The 21,052-nt window shown below is 40.4% G+C and overlaps 1 protein-coding gene across 2 annotated transcripts in view; it reads right to left on the minus strand.

The window, feature by feature from the left end:
- The window catches only part of RFC1 (replication factor C subunit 1), a 71,476-nt gene that overhangs the window by 28,259 nt on the left and 22,165 nt on the right, over positions 1 to 21,052 (minus strand). For both annotated transcript variants that reach the window (XR_010091248.1, XM_063457878.1), the window contains exons 5-13: positions 13,487 to 13,704; positions 12,728 to 12,805; positions 9,226 to 9,300; positions 8,718 to 8,805; positions 6,791 to 7,068; positions 5,518 to 5,622; positions 4,132 to 4,311; positions 2,992 to 3,096; positions 372 to 711 (exon numbers count right to left, since the gene is read on the minus strand). Coding sequence is in view for 1 of the 2 variants with exons in the window: in XM_063457878.1 (XP_063313948.1) it covers positions 372 to 711; positions 2,992 to 3,096; positions 4,132 to 4,311; positions 5,518 to 5,622; positions 6,791 to 7,068; positions 8,718 to 8,805; positions 9,226 to 9,300; positions 12,728 to 12,805; positions 13,487 to 13,704 (1,467 nt within the window). In the remaining variant the exon portion in view is untranslated. The remainder of the gene's footprint in view (positions 1 to 371; positions 712 to 2,991; positions 3,097 to 4,131; positions 4,312 to 5,517; positions 5,623 to 6,790; positions 7,069 to 8,717; positions 8,806 to 9,225; positions 9,301 to 12,727; positions 12,806 to 13,486; positions 13,705 to 21,052) is intronic.

Below are 21,052 nucleotides of genomic sequence, written 5' to 3' on the forward strand. Positions count from 1 at the left end.
GTGAACAGCAACAATACCTGTTGACCATGTCTGCATGCTTATAGAGTTACTGGCACACGGTTCTCTACGTATGTGACTTAACAGACCAATGCCAATGAAGAGGTTTAAACATCTATCAACTGAATGTAGAATCTACTCTCAGTGTGTTAGAAAAACAAAACTTACCAGTTTGTACTGAAAACAGTTAAACAGAGAATCAAACTCAATGAAGTTCATATGGCTAATGGATTACTAGATATTCTCCAAGCACTATGAGGCATGAGGGTAAGGGTTGGATCCTGAATAAATCGTATAAACCTGTTGCTAGCTAAAAAGATCTAGTTAAACAAAAAGCATGGGTTTTCCCTTGAAACCACTGGTCGCATAATTACCAGCAGGTTTCTTTTCCTCGCCAGAATGGTGCTGATGCCATGATTTCAGCCATTTGAGGAGTTTGTTGGCACAGCTCATGTCTCCTTGCTGTCCAATGATTGCTTTAATGGACACAGGCTTGTATTTATCCACCCAGAGCAAGCTCTCACACTTGCTCGTGTTTAAATCCAGTTTCTTTGCCGGAGATTTACGTTCATCTTTCAAAGTTAAGTTCTTCTTTGAGTCGTTTGTTTCTCTCTTGAGTGGTGACAACTTCTTTCCTGGAGTCGATTTTTTGGTGCTTGGACTTGGTTTCTTCATGCCTTTATCTGTTCGCTCAGGTGTTTGCATTTGCTTTGCCTTAAGTGAATAAAAATTAGAAAAAGTGAGAATTCCATCCGTGGAATTGTAAAGCAAATGCCACATGATGTACGGTCAGTATAAATCACACAGGATACTGGGTGAAGAGATTATAATTTTTTCCCAATTTATTGTTGAGCTTCTCCCACCTCCCTCCCCCCCATATTTCTTTGTACTTTGGGAAACTAGTAGTTCTAGAGCTGCACTTGGTAAATAATGGACAAATCACAGAGATTGTGTGTAATGCCAAAACATTCATTCATCTAAATACTTTAGACATGCTAGGGACCATGATCTCAGGTGGAAATGCATTACATAACTGCTTTTAAAAATTAACCAGCATTCATAAAAATAAATAAAACTTAAAAATCACTAAAAGGAACGCAGACCTCTTCACCTCAATGAAGTGGCCTGGGTGCATTGGTCCATGTGTTCTAACCCTGGAATATAACACATGTTTATATTGCAGAGTTAAATCCACCTTATTGGTTGTCCCGCTAACACCCACTTTGTCCTGGATTCAAACACAGCTAACATCAGCATCTAATTGGAGGGGAGCAGAGTTTGGCTGTGCATGCCTTGTTCTAATCCATTGTTTCTCTACGAGAAGCAATGGATTGCAGGAGATTGTGTGTTGTGTCAGCTTTAAAGGGACACTAGTCACCTGAACAACTTTAGCTTAATGAAGCAGTTTTGGTGTATAGAACATGCCCCTGCAGCCTCACTGCTCAATCCTCTGCCATTTAGGAGTTAAATCCCTATGTTTATGAACCCTAGTCATATCTCCCTGCATGTGACTTGCACAGCCTTCCATAAACTCTTCCTGTAAAGAGAGCCCTATTTAGGCTTTCTTTATTGCAAGTTCTGTTTAATTAAGATTTTCTTATCCCCTGCTATGTTAATAGCTTGCTAGACCCTGCAAGAGCCTCCTGTATGTGATTTAAGTTCCATTTAGAGATTGAGATACAATTTTTTAAGAAAAATTACATTGGTTTGAAAGTGAAACCATTTTTTTTCATGCAGGCGGTCAGTCACAGCCAGGGGAGGTGTGGCTAGGGCTGCATAAACAGAAACAAAGTGATTTAACTCCTAAATGACAGTGAATTGGGCAGTGAAATTGCAGGGGATTATCTATACACTAAAACTGCTTTATTTAGCTAAAGTAATTTAGGTGACTATAGTGTTCCTTTAACCCCTTAAGGACTGAGCCAAATGTACACGTTGTGAACAAAACAAAACTAAAACAAAACCTGGCATTTGCGCTATATGTCTGTCCAACCGTAATTCACCTCTTTCATATTAAATGCACCCCTCCTTATTATTCAGGGGAAACAGGGCTTTCATTTAATATCAAATATTTAGCAATGAAACATAATTTAATATGAAAAAAATGGGAGAAAATAAGATTTTTTTTTTTGATTTTTTTTAGTTCTACATGACATTGTAACTGTCAATGTCATAATACTGTTTGCTTTTACTGCAATAAAATACACATTTGTATTCAGCAAAGTCTCACGTGTAAAACAGTACCCCTTATGTACAGGTTTTATGGTGGTTTGGGTCAAATATAGCACGTTACATTTGAAATTGGCCAGATTGGTTACGTTGCCTTTGGGACTGTATAGTAGCCCAGGAATAAAATGTACACCCATAATGGCATACCTTTTGCAATAGTAGACAACCCAAGGTATTGCAAATGGGGTATCGCCGGCGACCGGGTAAGTTTAAAAAAAACAAAAAACAAAAAAAAAAAAAACAAAAAAAAAAAAACTGAGGGAGTACTATTACGCCCGGCGGCGTTTAGAGCCGCTTAAAATAGGGTGTAATAGTACACCCTCCGGTCTTAAAGGGTTAATGCTGAAATCACCGGAGGAGGAGCTAGATGCTGCAGTAGGGGAGTACTGGAGCTGCAAACAAGACAAGTAACCTTTATTTCACTTAAGTTCACTGAGCAAAGGGGAAGGACAGCGATCACTTTGCTATGAGGAAACATACTCCTGAAATAATGATCGTTATCTTTGTGACTATAAGTTCCCTTTAACCCCTTAAGGACCAAACTTCTGGAATAAAAGGGAATCATGACGTGTCACACACGTCATGTGTCCTTAAGGGGTTAAGGAATTGCAAAAACAGAATCAAGCCACTCTAAATGATATCATAATCTCCAGTTTCAGTCCGTGTATGTCAAAGTAGCACAAATAATCCATTTATTTTGAATAGAGGTGAAGACAGACTGACTAAGTTGCAGTACATCACCAAGTATCAGAAGTATGCACTAACCTCTGCTTCTGCCTTTAAAACATATTTTGATTTCTTTCCAGGTAAAGTTCGAATTAAACTAAAGAGTCCATCTTCATCGAGAATCTTCGTCCCAAAACTCTCTGCCTAGATGGATAACACACACAAATACATTAATATTTACACATAGCACCACACTGTCTGACATTAAATTCACAATAGACAGTAGCAAAATCTATGATTTCATCCAATTGATCATTATTGCATCATGGACTACAAGAAATTGAAGTCTGCAAAGAAGAGGAAAAGAAGTTAACTCTGCTGATCCATAGAACTGTACTATTCATTAAACACCCAACTTCCAGAATACAGTTTAAAGATTTGTTATTCTCATGTACTTTGCAGAACAAAATGTAGTCCATAAAGCCTCATTTACACTCTAGGAATAGTTATCCTGTAGAAGAATGAATCTACATGTCAGAAGCCATTAGTCACTCAGTTACTGAGTGCTGAAAACATCAGCTTGGCCTCTCCTTCCAAACAGTAAAGGAAGTTTCAATTGGTGAAACCATTCCTATAGTCAAAACTCAAAACTCAAATGCAGACATTCTTTCTACATTCTGTTGCCAATTTTAGTAGGCTGTACTGGTGTAAGCGCCACATGTTATCACTGGTAGTAAGGTTTTGAGGTCCTTACCAATACCTATAACCAGGCTATTGGACCACTCTTATTTATCTATTTTTGTCACACCTACCATATGTGAGAAATTTTTTTTTTCCTTTAAAACTACCCTTTTCACACCAAGTGTGAAATATTTCTAAAAAAAGGATAAATAAGAAAAAAATACTAGTTTGCCTGAAAAGCAAAGTGTATTATGCTATATTATTTAAAAAAAAAAAACAAAAAAAAAAAACAACATTATGTGCTAGCTATACATCATTTGTTTCAATTAACTGTTAAGCCAATTTTTTCCCCCCAAACACAAAGTCCTTGGTAGTGAGGTTAACAGTGTTAGGGTAATGCTTTGCCCAGTACTCTGCTATTACTATTGCCACAGTGTAATCAACAGTGCTCTGTTAAAAGGCTTGGTTCAGAGTCAAGAAGCTAACTTTACGATTAGGAGTGTTAAAATCGAAACCCAAAAGAAGACAAAACCACAAAAATTCTAGTCAATGATATACCTTCTCTCGTTTAGATTCGCCTCCATCACGACCCAAAACAAGATAGTTGGTCTTCTTGCTGACATTTCCAGTTACCTTTCCTCCATACCGTTCTATTAATGATTTGGTCTCATCTCGTTCTATAGACTCCAGGACTCCAGTGATAACAAAAGTCATACCCTCCATACAGTTATCAGCACCCTTACAGACAAAACAAGAAAATAAATAAATAAAATAGTCTATATAAACAAAAAAATAAAAAGAGAAGAGAAGAGAAGGAACAAGATGGCATTTTGCTCCTCAATATCTACTTACATTTTCCAGCTTTTCCCTCGATATTCTATTAATACGTTATGCCGGTTATCGGTTTTGTCTATATACTGATTATTTCCCTAAATGTCAAATTTCTCTTTTACTTTGTATGACGCAATTGCTAATTTATTGGTTGTAATGAACATTAAAAAAAAAAAATAATAAAAAAAAAAAAATTACAAAAACACTCCACTAGTTCATCGTTGGATGATGGGCTGTTGGGTGCCGAGCATCTCTGCTAAATGATAAATAAATTATTTAGCAATGACCACACCGCGATGACCCCTGGGGGCCTACAAGAGATCGCTGACGAGACACTTCTTGAATGACGCCAAGAGCTTGATCCCGGCTCGCTGGAAGACAACCACCGTCCCAACGGTAGCGAACTAGATGGAGAAGGTTGAGGAAATATACAGCATGGAGAGCCTCACGGCAGAATTGAGAGGTACGGGGGAGAATGCACCCGCCTCTGGGCTCCCTGGATTGGGTACATGGCTCGTGGGCCTTACCATACACGACTGACCTTACACCAACGCAGCCCAGATGGATAATGGTCACTGACCTGTTAACGCAGAGTGCGGGGCCCGAACTCCCAGGCTCGCACTTGAACTGCCCATGACAGCACTCAAGTCATTAACTCAAGCCATAATACATAAAAAACACGTTACCCCTATCCTACCTTCCCTCATAGAGACATACAGAACATGTTATAAAGTTCCTTTTGCGGTTGTTCAGTTAACCACAGAGGCTGGGTGGGGACATACAGGCGGGGAAAAAGGGAGTGAGCATTACCAAATGTGTGATAATATACTTGATGTCTGTAAGCGTTATGCCTGTTTATTCTCTGTATACACGTATACTGTGCTTCAATAAAAAAGAAGATTGCCAAAAAAAAATAAAAAAAATTATTTAGCAATGATGTGAGACTTGATGCCCCCATGGACGCCAGGCACCATAACGACTTCACTCACGTGTAGTTATGGCGACTACTGTGTCCACTAGAAATAGTTCAGCTCATTGACCATTGGGACTTGTATTACATACTTTCTTCCTATCAATATATCAATTGACATTTTGAATATTGTAATCACTTACCTCTGGAATTTCCTTAGATCCCAATGCTTTTGGACCTTCTCTGTTAAGAAAATTCCGGTAGGCTTTGTAATTGCCTTGTTTCTTCTCGGAGTCCTCAGGACTTGACTTTGAAAGAAGAAGCAATAAATAAATAGAAGTTAAGATAACATAGTAAAATTACTATACTCAGTCTCTGTCTAATAAACTATAATTATTATAAGCTGGTGTGCAATTGTGGCCTTGAGCGGTTGAGCTACAATTTCCATTTTTTTCTGTCAGTAAATCTGTATAAATGTATAAAGTTAGTCCACAAATAGCCGATTGTCTTTTTTTTTTTTTTTTAATTCTTTATTTTTGGTATGACATTATTGTATACTGGTGTGTTAAAGCATATGTTACATGGTATATTCATCAGTCGACATTGGATTGTAAACAGATCATGTTTCAGTTTGCATCTGACTATACCGCGTCTTCGGTTTGAATGTAGTTACTCAGGTTGCATACATTTGCTATTTGGTGTCATTATTTATACATTTCGTAAAAATAACATAGTAGAAACATAGTAAAACATTAACAACATACTAAGAGAGTCATGTCTGATGGCTAAAATCTTACTCCGGAGTCAGATTACTGAATTAGGAAACTTCGAACGTTGCGGAGTGGCCCGACGTGTAAGGACCATGACCTCTCGTGGTTGTGGATGGATAGACATGGTCTGTCCTCCAGCAATGGTGTTAGGGGATTGTCGGTTTTTAATCTCATTCAGGCAACCATAATCTAGACTTGGTGAAGGTTACATTAACATAATGTACCTCTCCCTGTTGGGGGGTACTTCCACTATGACGCCAACATACTGGCTTTACTGCATCGGCATTAGAACAAAGTAACATTTGTCCCACTCCTTTTCTGTATTCCTCAACATTTGCTAGAGGAGTTATCACAGCAACTTCAGCACAGGCACTGTAGTTGCCATGACAGAAAGCAACTCTCCTGTTATTAAATTCGACACAGATGGCTGTGGCAACTTTATGCAGAAAACCGATTAACGGGTGAGGGAAGTAAATAATCTTAAAGGAACACTTCAGTATTATTTATAAACACACCGAAAAATAAAGGGTTAACTCTCCTCAAATCCAGAGGCGAGAAGGTTCCTGACTGCAGCTCCACTATGCTTCCTTCACCCATTTTGCAAGTGCCAACTGAACCCTACTCAACTTCAGTAATAAGAAATCGCACTACATGGAGTTTTATGGAGTGTCACTTTTGAATATTTAATTTTTTTGCTGCTGCTTACCTCTGACTTTTGAGATATTTTTGTAGGTGTCTGCTCTTTCTTTGGTGAAATAGTCTTTTCTATCCTCGTAGGTGTAGATAGCTCTTTATCTTTTTCATGGCCATCATCTCTTTGTTTCATCATTGCCAGCTTGGAACTGGCCTTCACAGGAGATCTCTCATTGGAGGAAGTCTTCCCAATAGGTACAAACGATGATTCGGAATGTAGGCGCGAAGGCGCTGCATTCTTAGGTTTTATTCCTTTAAAATGCGAGTCTTCAGAAACGCTCGCCGTTCGAACTGAGAACACAAAATTAATTTTATTACATGAAGTAATCTGTGACTAGACTGCTTAACCCTTTAAGTGACTGAGTTTTTCTGAGATTCCATACGTTCGTGCCTATGCCATTATTGCCCTCTACATCTGAGTTGGTTTTATCGTAATTTCATGCTCCCTCATTAAGGTGCATCCACATATACCATATAATATTTAAAGCAGGGCTCGACAAATCCCAGATCGCCACGGTGACTAGAAATTTCGCCCTGGCACCTGGGATTTGCCAGCTCTCTAGTTAGTGAGGGAGCTTTGACGGCGGCTGTAATGGGGAATATTGGAGACGGCCAGCCGCCCGCAGGAACATGGAAGCGGCCGGCCGCGGAAGCACTGTGCGTGGCCACTGCCTGCGGGAGCATTGTGGGCGGCGCGCAAGGGAGCAGTACTCTTTTTGAGCTGTCTAATGATGTCTGGAGCGGGAATATGACATAATTCCAGCCCCGGCATCACTACAGAGCGCGAGGGAGCAGAGAGGAGCTACAGTCAGAGTTTTGCTCCTTCGCATACAGAAAGAGAGCAGCCCCACTTGACCCCAGGAAAGTCCCACTCTGCTCTCCCAAAGATAGGAAGGCTGAGTGGGTTTCAATTAAAACCAAAATGTGTGTTTGTGTGTAAGCCTGTGTGAGTCTGTCAGAGTGTGTGTGTGTTTGTAAGAGAGCCTGTCAGAGTGTGTGTGTGTGAGCCTGTCAAGTGATTATGTGTGAGCGCCTGTCAAGAGTTTGTGTGTACGAGTCTGTCAGAGTGTGTGGGAGTGCAAGCCTGTTGTCAGAGTAAGAGTGTGTTTGAGCCTGTCAGATTGTGTGCGCGCGCGCTGTCAGTTTGTGTGTGCGCGCACTGTCAGAGTGAGCGAGCCTGTCACAGTGTGTGTGTGTGTGTGTAAGAGTGAGAGCCTGTCAAGAGAGTGTGTGTGAGCGCCTGTCAGAGTGTGTGCGTGCAAGCCTGCTGTCAGCGTAAGAGTGTGTTAGAGCCTGTCAAAATGTGTGTGTGCAAGCCTGTTAGCATGAGTGTGTATGTGAGCCTGTCAGAGTGTGTGCGCGAGCAACTAATGAATTATTTTCTTTATATTTTAGCTAAAAACTGTTAAAAGGAAACTATAGTGCTTTGTTTTTCCTGGCACTACAGCTCCCCCATTGTGTAGAAGAGGTTTAAAAAAAAAAAAAAAAAAAAAACCTTCTGCCACTTACCAAACCCCAGCGCCAATGTCCCGGCAGGGGGACCTAAAGTGCATGATTTGCATTTGCCGCACTCGCATTAGGACTTCCCATATAGGAAAGCATTGTATAATGCTTTCCTATGGGGTTTAGCCGACACTGGATGTCTTAATGCAGAGTGTGAGGACGATGAGCTGAATTGGTCTGGGTGCCTATTGTGTCCCTTTAAAGTATAAATAGCTTGATGCATCTAAAACCAATTGTATTATCTGCTTGGCTGAGAAGTCTAAGAAACCAGTCAAAATACACAGTGACGTAAGGACAGTCTTCCGGTTACTACACAATGCAGAAATCATTTAGCAGTAAAAACTAAATTAAATTTAAGACAAAGCATTATTCCTTTAAAATTCAAGCAAACAGAAGATGCAACCAAAGATTCCGTCTTTCCTCTAATAATAGGCTACCTGAGGGCTGCACTGCAGACGCACTTCTCTTTGTTGGGCTAGATTTGCTCACTGGAGACTTTTGCTTATCACTACTTGTCTTTTGGACCTAATTAAAGAAGGATAAAATATCTGTTACAGATTTCACAAAGAAAACAGATTCTATTACAAAACAGTGAGGGGGGGTGCATTCATATTCAAATAGCGGGGGGTGCATTCATATTCAAATTATACTTCTTATAACTACTGAGCTCTATATATTATTCTATGTTATCACCATAAAGAGATACAATGGCTTGTGGGTATTCGATTTGTTTAAAATAGCATTCGTTGTATACAGCAAAATGCTTTAGTTATCTTTGGTTTATTTCTATATTACTTATTTCCTTTACAGCATTCATTGTAACTGCATTAAATAAGAAGACGAGGGAAAGGATGAGCCCGCAGAAGGCCTACTCAAAAATAAAATAAATTCTTACTAAAACTTTCCTGGCAAATCCTTCTGAATATTAAACTGCAGTTGTCTCACCTTGCTCCTCGGTGCTTTATCCAACATTGAGAGAGTTCGAGCAAATTCCTCATCCTCATGGAGCTGTTTTTCCAGCTAACGGAAGAAAACAGTGTGAATTATTTACAATGCTGGCACGAATGTAACGCCTAAATTACATTACAATATAAATATATATATATATATATATATATATATATATAGCGCACAACTTCTACATGTTGAGGAATTCCTGGGCAAATAGGGATTTGTATTGCCATTTCAGTAAATCCGGGGCCAGGTGCAGTGAGACTGGTGCGACGCTGGGATAAAAAAAAGGGTGAGTAAAATCACCTTTTTAAAAAGGTAGGTAAGGGGGGCCAAAGACCAAGATAGTGATTTTACCACTATAGTGTCAGGAATACATGTTTTTATTCCTGATACAATAGGGTTCCTTTAACCTATCTTCACCTTGTGGCTCTATTAGTAACAAACTGTTTTAAAAAGCAAGTTTAGTTTATTATTTATTGAATATGCTCTACTTTTATTTCAAGCACATTTCATACACATTTAATTTTATGTCCCTGTGGCGGACCCGGTCCTATCTCATTCGGTTTGCCTTATCTCCCTTTGATTTTCCTGAACATTTTCCCCTTTTATACTACCAAACACCGACCACCCCCTGGCTCATTAACTTCAAAAGAACCCATTAACTCAAGTGCTCTCTCTGGTTGGCCGCCATTCGTATGACAGAACACATGTGCTTTATGGAATGGCGGGCGGCCATTTTATCTCCCGAACACAGGCAGCTGGTACCTGGTCGCCTGGAACTAATTCTGGGTACCACAGCTCGCGACCACGGGAGAAACTGTACCGCTGCCAGCTCCGCTCACAGACGAGCCAGGAGAGCGCTTTTCAGGGAAAGGACTCGTTCGTCTGAGGACAGCAATTGCTTCCTAAGAGCCAGTGGGAGCATTCAGTAGTATTCGTACAGGAACTCCCGAAAGTTGACCAGCCGCTGCCTTTTTTTTTTCCCTTGAACTATTTTGGGCTAATACCTTGTGGCCGGCCGGTCAGAACTTTACCTGAATGGGGATTCTGTTACACCGAATGGATCTGAGCGCTATTAGGACAATTTGGGCACTCAGATCCAGGCTATTTGGGGATATAAGACAGGTGGGGTTCCTGTATAGTTTGAATGTCGTTTTTGGCTGTTAAGTGTATTTTATGTATGGTTCCCTGTAACAGAGATAATTGAGTTGCCGGTCTGACTCAATTATCTCGCAGACACAGGGATGCCTGGGAGGGATTTGTGTTATTTTGTATGGAGACCCCATGCTCGGGATCTGTGCATAAAAAGCCAAGTGTGGCACCTCAGTTGTACCCCCAGAACCGTGCGTCATCCAGTTACTGGGGGAATGGCCTCTATTCACTAAGCAGCACTTTGTTCCAGCTCGAGAGGACTTCAGCGGAAATATTCGGTCTCAGGATTGTAGCTCCACTACAGTCCCTAATAAAACAATACATTTCAATCTGCAAAGCATTCCACTCTGCATTTTGTTTTCATTTAGAAAAGTTACATTTTTTTCTAGAAAAAAAACAACTTTTCTATGGCTTAAAAATTTCTTGAAATGTTACATCTCATTTAAAGGTCATAACTTATCCCAATATAAAAGCTTAGCTTACAACAGTTTTAATACACTGTATTATGATCAACCATACAATATTTGGGATTGTCTTAATCTCCACATTGCCCGACTATATGGTCTGTGAGGGAAGCACTTAAAGCTAAAAGGCCAATTCATACATGAAGAAACCTGCGCACGATGCTGTGTGTGCAGGAGCATAGCTCCAAGTCAGTGTGTAAAACATCCACAATGTTATTAATAGAGAGAGAGAGAAAAAAAAAACAAAAAAAAAAAGAACACACACAAACAAATTTATAAATAATGAATTAACATATCCCATTTAGCAAAATATTGACCTGCCCTCTCATTTGCCCTTTCAGTGCTGAATACATTTGAGAAGAAAGGAAAAAAAGGACGACGCTAAGCTAACCTTTGCCCAGGGGCACCCTTGAATTATCAGCGTAAGAGGAATAATGACAATGTCCCATCAAGACCTAAGCAGCTTATTTGTATTTTATAAGTGTGACAGATCTTATCCTTAAGAGTGCAGAGTAAAGGAAACATATGAGTGTGGACACAGCTAACCCGTTTATGGTTATTAGACTGTAACTTTCTGTTACAAATCACACTGTGTCAGAGCACGTTACATGGCTTCTTACGGCGTATTTGTTTCACAAGACGATAGCAAATTATTGCCGCAGGCGTTGTTTTAATACGACAGCACTGACCACCCAGCAGCAGGGGCAAAATGTATAGAAGAAAACAAATGTGGCACTAACACCCCTTATTATCGCACAAGTGATCACATTTTATTTGCTCCACCATCATTTGGAAATTTGGATTGTGTTCTATAGATTACGTTAACAAATCTATTGAACATTAACTTGGAGAATTATTTCTTTCTAACTGCGTTACTGTAATCACATTATTTCTAAGTTAGGAGTCCCAAACATATACTGTGACTGCAATGTAACAAAACCATTTAAATACCTCAATGCAGTGTATTATATTTTGCTATTTAACATGCTAAACAGTAATTTTCTCCTACACCACTTAGAAACTGCGTGTCAAATAATATGGGAAAAAGAAAAAAAAAGTGGGTCTGATACTGGGGGTAGGAGGCAGGAGCAGGTAAACAAGAACTCTTTGGTCAACCAGCCTACTGCATACAAATCCTACTAGCCACAAGAAGCCGGTTATATTTAGCTAAGAAATTAGAAAATGGTGTGCCCAAATTATACAAGAAGGCTGGCAGATTTCCCCCAATACTATTCCCATTATATTTACTATCTTAGAATTATTACCTATTCATTAGGGGACACCGTCGCATGATTGAAGTCACCACCCATGTAGTACTTCATTATAAAACCTGATTTGCCATTTGAAGCAAACCTGACAAATCTGATTTGTCCTATGGCGCATGTGCCACAATCACCACGAATAGACTACTTCTCCGAGTACAATTTAATTTTATGCTTTTCTACGATAAGGATAGGAGAATTTTTCCAATGCAGCCATTTTGGCATACATTATTCAATCAATTTATTAAATAACCCCTTCCATAATAGGGCTCAAACGTTTCAATCACCCACTAGCAATATGCAAGTAATAATTTACCAAATTGGCTGAAACCAACAATATTAATAATCTCAGCTAGCCGCAGAAAGGCTGGAGCACCGAGAGAAATAAGGTAGATTTAAAATTCTTTATTTAACTATTCATGGGGGAGCCAGACACTCTAAATAGCCCTTTAATCGCTCTAACTCATGTTTGTATTCCTAATGTTAGTGCTCCTTCAATGTGCTATGGACCCACCAGGCATGCAGTTGCGAGTAACGTGTGAGCCTACATAGCAGCAAGGGACTTGAAATATTTAGTCCTGCTTATAGCTAAATTCCTACAAAAGATATACTCACATATGCATCTTCCTCAAGCTGCAACTCTTTAGCAATTGCTTCATCGTCCAGTGTTGAGTCATCTGTGCTCCCACATGGCTGTGAATTAAAGGGGGGAGGGGGGGGGACAAAATATATGATCAATATATTCACAATGCACTATACAATCCAACAGATCTATCCAACGCTAGGCTCCAAGTTAAATAAATACTGGGTTGTTGTTTTTTCTTGATCATTTCTTTTATCCAAACAGATGCCATGCATGTAACCGAGCTAGTGTATGTACATGGATTCAGACTCCATACAAAAGCGTTGCCAATCTTACAAATATTCTCTGACAAGCTTTTAGCCATTCAAATTGCTAATCAACTTCAATCAAGTAACTTGTGCTTTTGACCAAAGAGCACAGCATTTGATATTGCAACAGAGAACAAAACATGACAAACTGACATCTTACAAGTAAAGGCAAAAAGTTAGTACACCTGACATCAGCAAAATAAGCTGGGATCTTGTGGACGGTCCAGATATTATGGGTAAAAGGGCAAAGTTATTGATAGAAATCTTGCTCTTTCTCTGATGGTTAGTTTATTTTGTAAACTACTCACGCAAAACAAATATCTCACTGCACACTTATGGTGTATAAAGCAAAACACTTTTCTATGGGAATTCATAAAAACAATCTATTAATGCATGCACCCATACAGCAAGAGAGAAGATAAAGTTTCCTTCAATTCAATTTTTTTTTTTGCTGCCTTACAGAGGCTGTACTTCTATTCTTACTTCTTTTCGTTTGCTTGCTACTAGCTTCTTGTCTGATCGTTTAATGCTGCCAATGCCAAAGTAATCTTCCACTGACGTTTTGACCAGCTTTTCCTGAGATGCCGGTTTAGGGGGTGTTTGTGCTTTAGATGGTTGCAGCTTTCCGTGGTGGGAGTTTGATGCTGTTCCATTTTCCTTGGGTTTTGGTAGCGGCTTCTTCCGAATGAAATCTTCTTCATCTGAAAATGAAAGACAAACAGTAATATAACAAAGTATTCACACGGGAAAGGTACGCTGTGCATGTTTACTAATTTCCAAGTACATATTGGGGCCTTGATGTTGTGATCACGCAGCTCAACGCTATACCTTTTTTTTTTTTTTTTTTTTTTTTAAATCAGAGATGAAAGGCTAAGCTGGTCTGGTCTTGCTGGGAACAATTCCAGTGATTAAGATGGTGCAGGTGTTGCAACATGCATATGGCTATCAATGTAAACTTCACACACATCTCCGTTTAGTAAATAACCAAAGTGTTGCTTTTTTTTAACCTTTAATGTAGTATTGTTCGCTAGTTTTACATTTAAGTCTAAAATGTGTCAATACTTGATCACAGTTTTTGCATATAAACCATTACACACGATCAACATTGTGAGAATGTGTACCTTTATGCACATGTTTTACAAGACCATGGATTTATTAGTGGTGGGGATGGTTTTGTGCCTCTTTTTTTTTTTTTTTTTTTTAGCACAAATTGTTTATTCTGTTGAGTTTCTTCATACACTTCTATTGTACCCCAACCATTGTTGAATTGCCGAAACAAATGTATGAAACTTTCCGATACTTCTTTCACCAATATAGTATTCGGTTTCAAGTCTTTTTTTTCCCCCACAACCCTAAATTCAGTGGTCTTTTCTGAAATGGACTTTTCTGCGAAAGTTGGTGGAATATGGACAGAGTAAGTTAATACTTTATTTCTGTTCTATAATCTGTATGAAAGTATTACATTGTTTAATGATTGTATAATAAACACTTTTTTCAGAACACTTTGTTAAATCTCCCCTAGAATGTATACTGTTAAGATTACTGAGGGAGATTTATCAAAGTGTTCTAATGTACTAAAAGTGGAGCAATCGCCATGGAAACCAGTGGAGTCGGCAGGCACATCCCACAGTTTACTTCTCACCTTTTATATTATTGGATTACTTTTCAGAGCACAAAACTTTGATAAATGTCTGAGTGAGAAAAGTAGTGTGATATTAACACACAGACTGAGGGACAATCTGAATAGTGTCCTTTTTTTATTCTGTAATCTGTGGGTATTTATTATTAATTATTTATATAGCGCCATCAGATTCCGTAGCGCTGTACAATTTATTAAACAGCATTACAAAATTATGACTTGCACTAATCATCGACACCCAAGCCAATCTTTCCTGATCAGTAGGGCGGGCAGCAGGAAGAAGATAAAGCCAGTATAGATGGGTGTCATTTTCACTGAGTAAGATAAGATCGCACTACATTCCAGCTCCCATAACCACTTTAACCCCCTTAAGGACCAAACTTCTGGAATAAAAGGGAATCATGACATGTCACACATGTCGTGTGTCCTTAAGGGGTTAATAAGATATGATTGTTATGGGACTGGAGTATACCTTTAAGCTTGGTGTTACAAATAACACGATTATTTACGTCTGCACTCAAAGTGTAGGTAACAATTTAATTTCTCACCGGATTTTTATTTCTCCCAGGACAACATGGCAATTAAAACAGACACACAGCGCTATGGGCACATAGAATTTAATATAAAAATAATAAGATCTATATTTAACCAAACCAATGTGCAACGTCCTACGGAAAGATGTGCCGTGCGATACATCATATCTGCAAACAGCCTTTTAATTGTAATTAATGTGGTTACATAAGCTCTCCAACTCCCAAAAAACAACACATACAAGATAACCGAATTATACAGGCTGGAATAACAACGTAATTTAGCCGCGTCGCTGAAAAACAAGCTGCTACTTCCAAGCACTTTGTGTACTTTTATGGTGTTCTCTGTGTGTTTGCACTGCTTTTAAATCGATTTATTTCAAGTGGCGCAGGAAATCTGATTTAACCAATGAGAAAAACAATCATTTTGGCAACACAAAAAAACATTTCGGACGCAATAAAAAGGTATAAATGCCAACAAAAAGACAAATTACCCCTTTTAACCCCTTAAGGACACATGACATGTGTGACATGTCATGATTCCCTTTTATTCCAGACGTTTGGTCCTTAAGGGGTTAAGTTTACCATTTTACATATTAATTAACGACTCGTAATTGTCAGAAGCCTGGAATGCTCTCTGAATCTTTAGGCCATTCAGGGAAATAGTAACTCAGAACGGGCTGTATTCTTTGTGCTAAAATGTGCCTGCCTTGCCTGAGATCAATGGTTTAATAAGACTCGGAGATATGGATATTATAATACGATGCAAAAACTTTTTTAGCCACTTAACTGTCACACGATGTCTAAGTAACATTTAGCTGCCTTTTTGCTTTTTAATTTGTATTTAGAATTCATAGTAAAATGCCTTACCTACAACGAGAAACACCTACTAAAAAGTAAGTAATAAGTCTTTCCCTGCCTGTCAATCAATTCCTCAGCATTGACATCTATGCTGAAGAGTAGACTGACAAAGTGCTGCTCCACGAGATAGTTGCATGTGCTGTGATTTCTATTGTTACCTCCTTTGTAACATCTCATAAGCTGCCATATAGGGGAGGATTGCCCTGCTTGGATCAGTGTCTCCAAACGGAGTCACACCGTTTACAGCACAGGTGATAGGTGTTACGGTAATGGAACACCCACTGAGCGGTGTTTATGGCAGCGCAGGATCCCAGGTAAGGAAGGCTTATAACTCTAAACTGTATACTGAATACATTATTTACCTCTATGATGCATACAATACATACAATTACTGCACACAAACGTATACTTATTTGATATGAACTGGGTGAAACCTTGTTAAAGTACTTGAATGAAAAATAAAATTTGCAAACATATTAACACATTAGACATTACAACCCAAAAGCAGATTTAGTCCAGTTTTCATTTATTGTTCTGTTGAACAATATTCATATATTTTCTTTTGTTAATGTCATGTAAGACAAAGTCAGAGCGTCACAAAATTAGCTTTGAACCCAGGTGTTTTTTTTTTGTTTTTTTTAAACTAACAACAAGAATACAATTCTTAAAGGGACAATATAGACTGAATCACTACAGTATGGTGCAGCACTAATGCCACTGAATGTTCCAGATAGAGATGCATTGATATAATCAATGCTTTTCTAGGGGAAAGCATTAGATTGGCTGAGTTCATCAAGCTTGAATATCTTGGTCATGACGGCAGGACCAACTGCAGTGAGACTGGCAAGGCGTGAAAAAAAAAAAAAAGTGTGAGTAAACACCATTCCCATGGGGCACCGGTCACTTAAATTCACTGACACACACACACACACACGATTTGTTTTAATTCAGTATAAGTCCACCCAGTCTCCCTACCTTTAGGGAGAGCTGGAGTGGATCCCTTCCCTGGGGTCCAGTGTGGCTGCTGCCTTCTACCTGCTCTTCTGGCTCTGCTGTTTAGTGATGCTGGAGTTGGAGTTACGTCATATTTCGTCTCTCGGCATCACTGCAGGGCGCTGCTTCTTCAGCATAGCAAGAAAATTATAGCTCCCTCACCACATCCTTACTTTTTATCTGTTTTGGGGACTGGGGCAGAGATTTTTCTGCAACACTAACTGGCCTGTGTAAAGTACCCGCCTTAATGTTGTGTAAAGATCTGCTTTGCAACCCTTGTTAAAGCGACCGCACACTCCACTCACACTCAAAATGTGTGCCTTTTTATATCGGTTTAAAAAATAGAGTGTGTGTGTGTGTGTGTGTGTGTATAAAATCTGAGATGGCTCAGAGCTTTGTTCAAACCCTTCTTTTTAAAAGTGCTAGGCTAAGAGAGGAGAACTGTAGAAAACATTAGAATAGTTCCTTGTACACAAGGTAGGGGGCCGTAGAGAACAGACATTTTCCCACACAAATATGTGAAAACAGAGTAATATACCTTGTTTTAACATGTGTACTTGAACTGTGATCAGGTAAGAGAGACCTTGAGCAGCAAAGCAGCTCCTCCCACCAATACACACACGGATAGCCTTGACCAGTGCCCCTCTGTTAGCTAAAGCCCAAACCATATGCAATCAGATTTACTGTTCATACCACACACCACAGACAGACAATCTGGAAATATTTGCAAAGCTTGGTCCTTAAACCGCACAAACATTTTAAAAACAAAAAACAAAAAAACAAAATTCATTAATTTGGTGCAAAGTGCAAACTTTGATGAGAGTACTGCCAGAATAGCTAAACTGTAAAAGGTTACACAGCTATCCCAGTTTCAAATCTGCTATTCACTCACCAATTGTCCAGCATTCCAAGAATAGCAAATAAATCAAAGAGTATAAATGATCAGTCACCAAAACCGCATACAAGAACCAACATGTGTTGGTACCCTTGATGCAAGGAAGATGGAGGTATTCACTGAATTAAACCAGTTTACTTCTATTAAACATAGCAAGAAAAGGTACAATGAGGAGCAGGTTTGAAGCAGATCTGTCACTTTAGGGGATCTTTTGCAAGGACCCTAGGAGGTGACATCCCCGGTTAGGGCTCGGTGGCTGTGAGGTCCAGTGAAAGGTAGGTTTAATTACCTGAAGCTGTCCCTTCCAGGAGCCAAGAGAGAGTAGAACATTGAGGTCTATGGAGGATCCTGCAAGACTGTGGGAGCTCCATAGGAGAAGTCAAGCGATGAGAGAAACCATGTCTGAATCCCACAGCTGTCACTTGGGACGGTTGCTGGGGCTGGACATAGTTTCGCCTTTGGTAAAATTAGTCTCTGAAATGTTTTATTGAATTTTTGGACTGAGTTGGAATTGCAATGAAATTTCAACACAGTTAACATCAGAATTTTGTAAAGATATGACAGTGCCACTTTAAAACGTACACTATCCCAAACGGACATATTTTGATAAGGCCAACAAAATGGATACGCTTCTGGCTAGGACGTTACGGCCCAAGCAACACCGACCCCACATTACGGCCATCAGACACCCTGATGGCACGACGAAAACGAAACCGACGGATATTGCAAAAGTCTTCGAAGATTTCTACAAACACCTGTACAATCACACACCGGACAGGCAATTACAGGAGGGACGAGAGGAACACAGCATCTTGCAATACCTGGACGGGTTGGGCTTGACCAAATTATCAGGGGACGCAGCGGCAAACCTAGCTGCGGAAATCAGTGTGGAAGAAGTGGACAAGGCAATATTGAGTCTGAAGGGGAACAAGGCACCGGGCCCAGACGGATTGGATGGGTCGTACTACAAGGCCTTTAGGGAAGGTGAACTGGTGACACTGTTCAACTACTTAAGGCAAGGGGGGCGGTTGGGTCCTGACATGGCATTGGCTACGATCGTTCTGTTGCCCAAACCAGAGAAAGATGTGCTCTTACCTGAAAATTACAGGCTTATATCGCTGATCAACCAAGACTTAAAGATCTTGGCTAAGATACTGGCAGACAGACTGAACCCGCTTCTGACTTCACTTATTTACGCTGATCAAGTAGGGTTCATACAAGGTCAGCACTTATTCAAAAATACCAGACGGACTGTCGATTTGATCTGGAAACAAGTAGCTACTGGAACACCTTCTCTGGTAATCTCTATTGATGCAGAGAAGGCCTTCGATAGGGTAAGGTGGAATTTCTTATTTGCGGTGCTGACTCACCTTGGATTTCCAGACGAATTCCTGCAAGTCACAAGAGCAATGTATCACGATGTGAGGGCCCAGATACAGATAGCAGGGGCTCCACTGACTCCTTTTAGCCTACGCAACGGAAGCAGGCAGGGATGTCCTCTTTCTCCCCTCCTTTTTGTGCTGGCTCTAGAACCCCTACTTCAGGCGATTCGCAGGCACCCAAATATTAGCAGGGTAACGGTGGGGGGGGGAGAATTTACTGTCTCTGCTCCTCACGGTAACAAGCCCGCTTGAGTCAATGTCGGCATTACAGAGAGTAATGCAAGAATACGGGGGCCTGTCCGGATACAAAGCGAATATCCAGAAATCCAGTGCAATGCCTATAGGTCTGACCGCGGCCGACGTAGCTCTGATAAAGGAAACGCACCACCTAAGGATGGAACCGACTTCCCTAAAATACCTAGGAGTTCATTTGACGGCAGATCCGGACCGACTGTATTCCAACAACTATGATCCCATGCTACGGACTCTGATGGGGGATTTGGAAAAATGGTCTGACAAGCCTATATCTTGGCTGGGACGTATTCACTCTGTGAAGATGAATATCCTCCCGCGCATATTGTTTCTCTTTCAAGCTCTCCCTGCTCGCGTCACGCAATCTCAACTACAGCCGCTACAAAGGGCGATTTGTGACTTTGTGTGGCACAATAAGAGACATAGAATAGCCAGACAAATCCTGTATAGGCGTAAAGATAGAGGGGGATTGGGGCTCCCAAACTTGTATTATTACTACTTGGCGGCCCAACTGTCTTAGGTGGTCATGTGGCATTCCCCTGTGGGGGAAAGAAGATGGGTGGAAATAGAATCTTTGATGGTAGGTCTCGACGTCCCCCAATTTACGATATGGGTCCCTAAAGAACACAGGCCCATGATAAGGGTGACATGTCCGGCCATCCTTAACTCTTCGAGTATGGGATGTGAACTGCATCAAGTTTGGACTTGCTTCATCCCCCTCCCCTATGACTCCGATATTCAGAAATAGAGAGTTTCCACCTGGTTTGGCCTCTAGGAATTTTCGCAATATAGAGAAGACTGGCTTACAACGGCTTTACCAACTCTATAGAGAAGGGGATATCGTACCTTTTCAAGATCTCCAACGAAATACCCACCTGACTCCAGCTGATTATTTTTGATATGTCCAGTTAAGGGACTTCGCTAGGAAACCCCGTATTAAGGCTGCAGCCCAGGGACAGTTTACTTTTTACGAGAGACTATGTAGAGAGGGATCTGCCCCCAAAGGAATGATTACACTTCTGTATGCTCACCTTAGTACGGAGACTAGAGAATGGGGTAGATTGACGTACACTGATAGATGGGAGTCGGACCTAGGGGAGGAACTAGAAGGAATCGAATGGCAGGAGATCTGGGAGGCAACCAAGAGCGCTTCTATATGTGTCACGCAGCAGGAACAGGCTTGGAAAACCATGCTCAGGTGGTATACCACTCCGATAACTTTACACAAAATGCACAAGATAGATACTGACGATTGCTGGAGGGGGTGTGGCTTCCGAGGTACGTATCTCCACATGTGGTGGGAATGCCCGAAAATCCACGGTTTTTGGAGGTCTGTTGAAGACCTAGTGAGACAGACGTTTGACAAACCCCTGGCCTTGGACCCATGGATCTACCTGTTAAATAGATCTATTGAGGGTTGGACGAGAAGGGAGCAGAAACTGGTACGGGCGATAACTAAGTGCACGCAGAGCTGTAGCAACGGCGTGGCTAGCACCT

Source organism: Pelobates fuscus, chromosome 6, assembly GCF_036172605.1.
Source record: "Pelobates fuscus isolate aPelFus1 chromosome 6, aPelFus1.pri, whole genome shotgun sequence".
Lineage (NCBI taxonomy): Eukaryota > Metazoa > Chordata > Amphibia > Anura > Pelobatidae > Pelobates > Pelobates fuscus.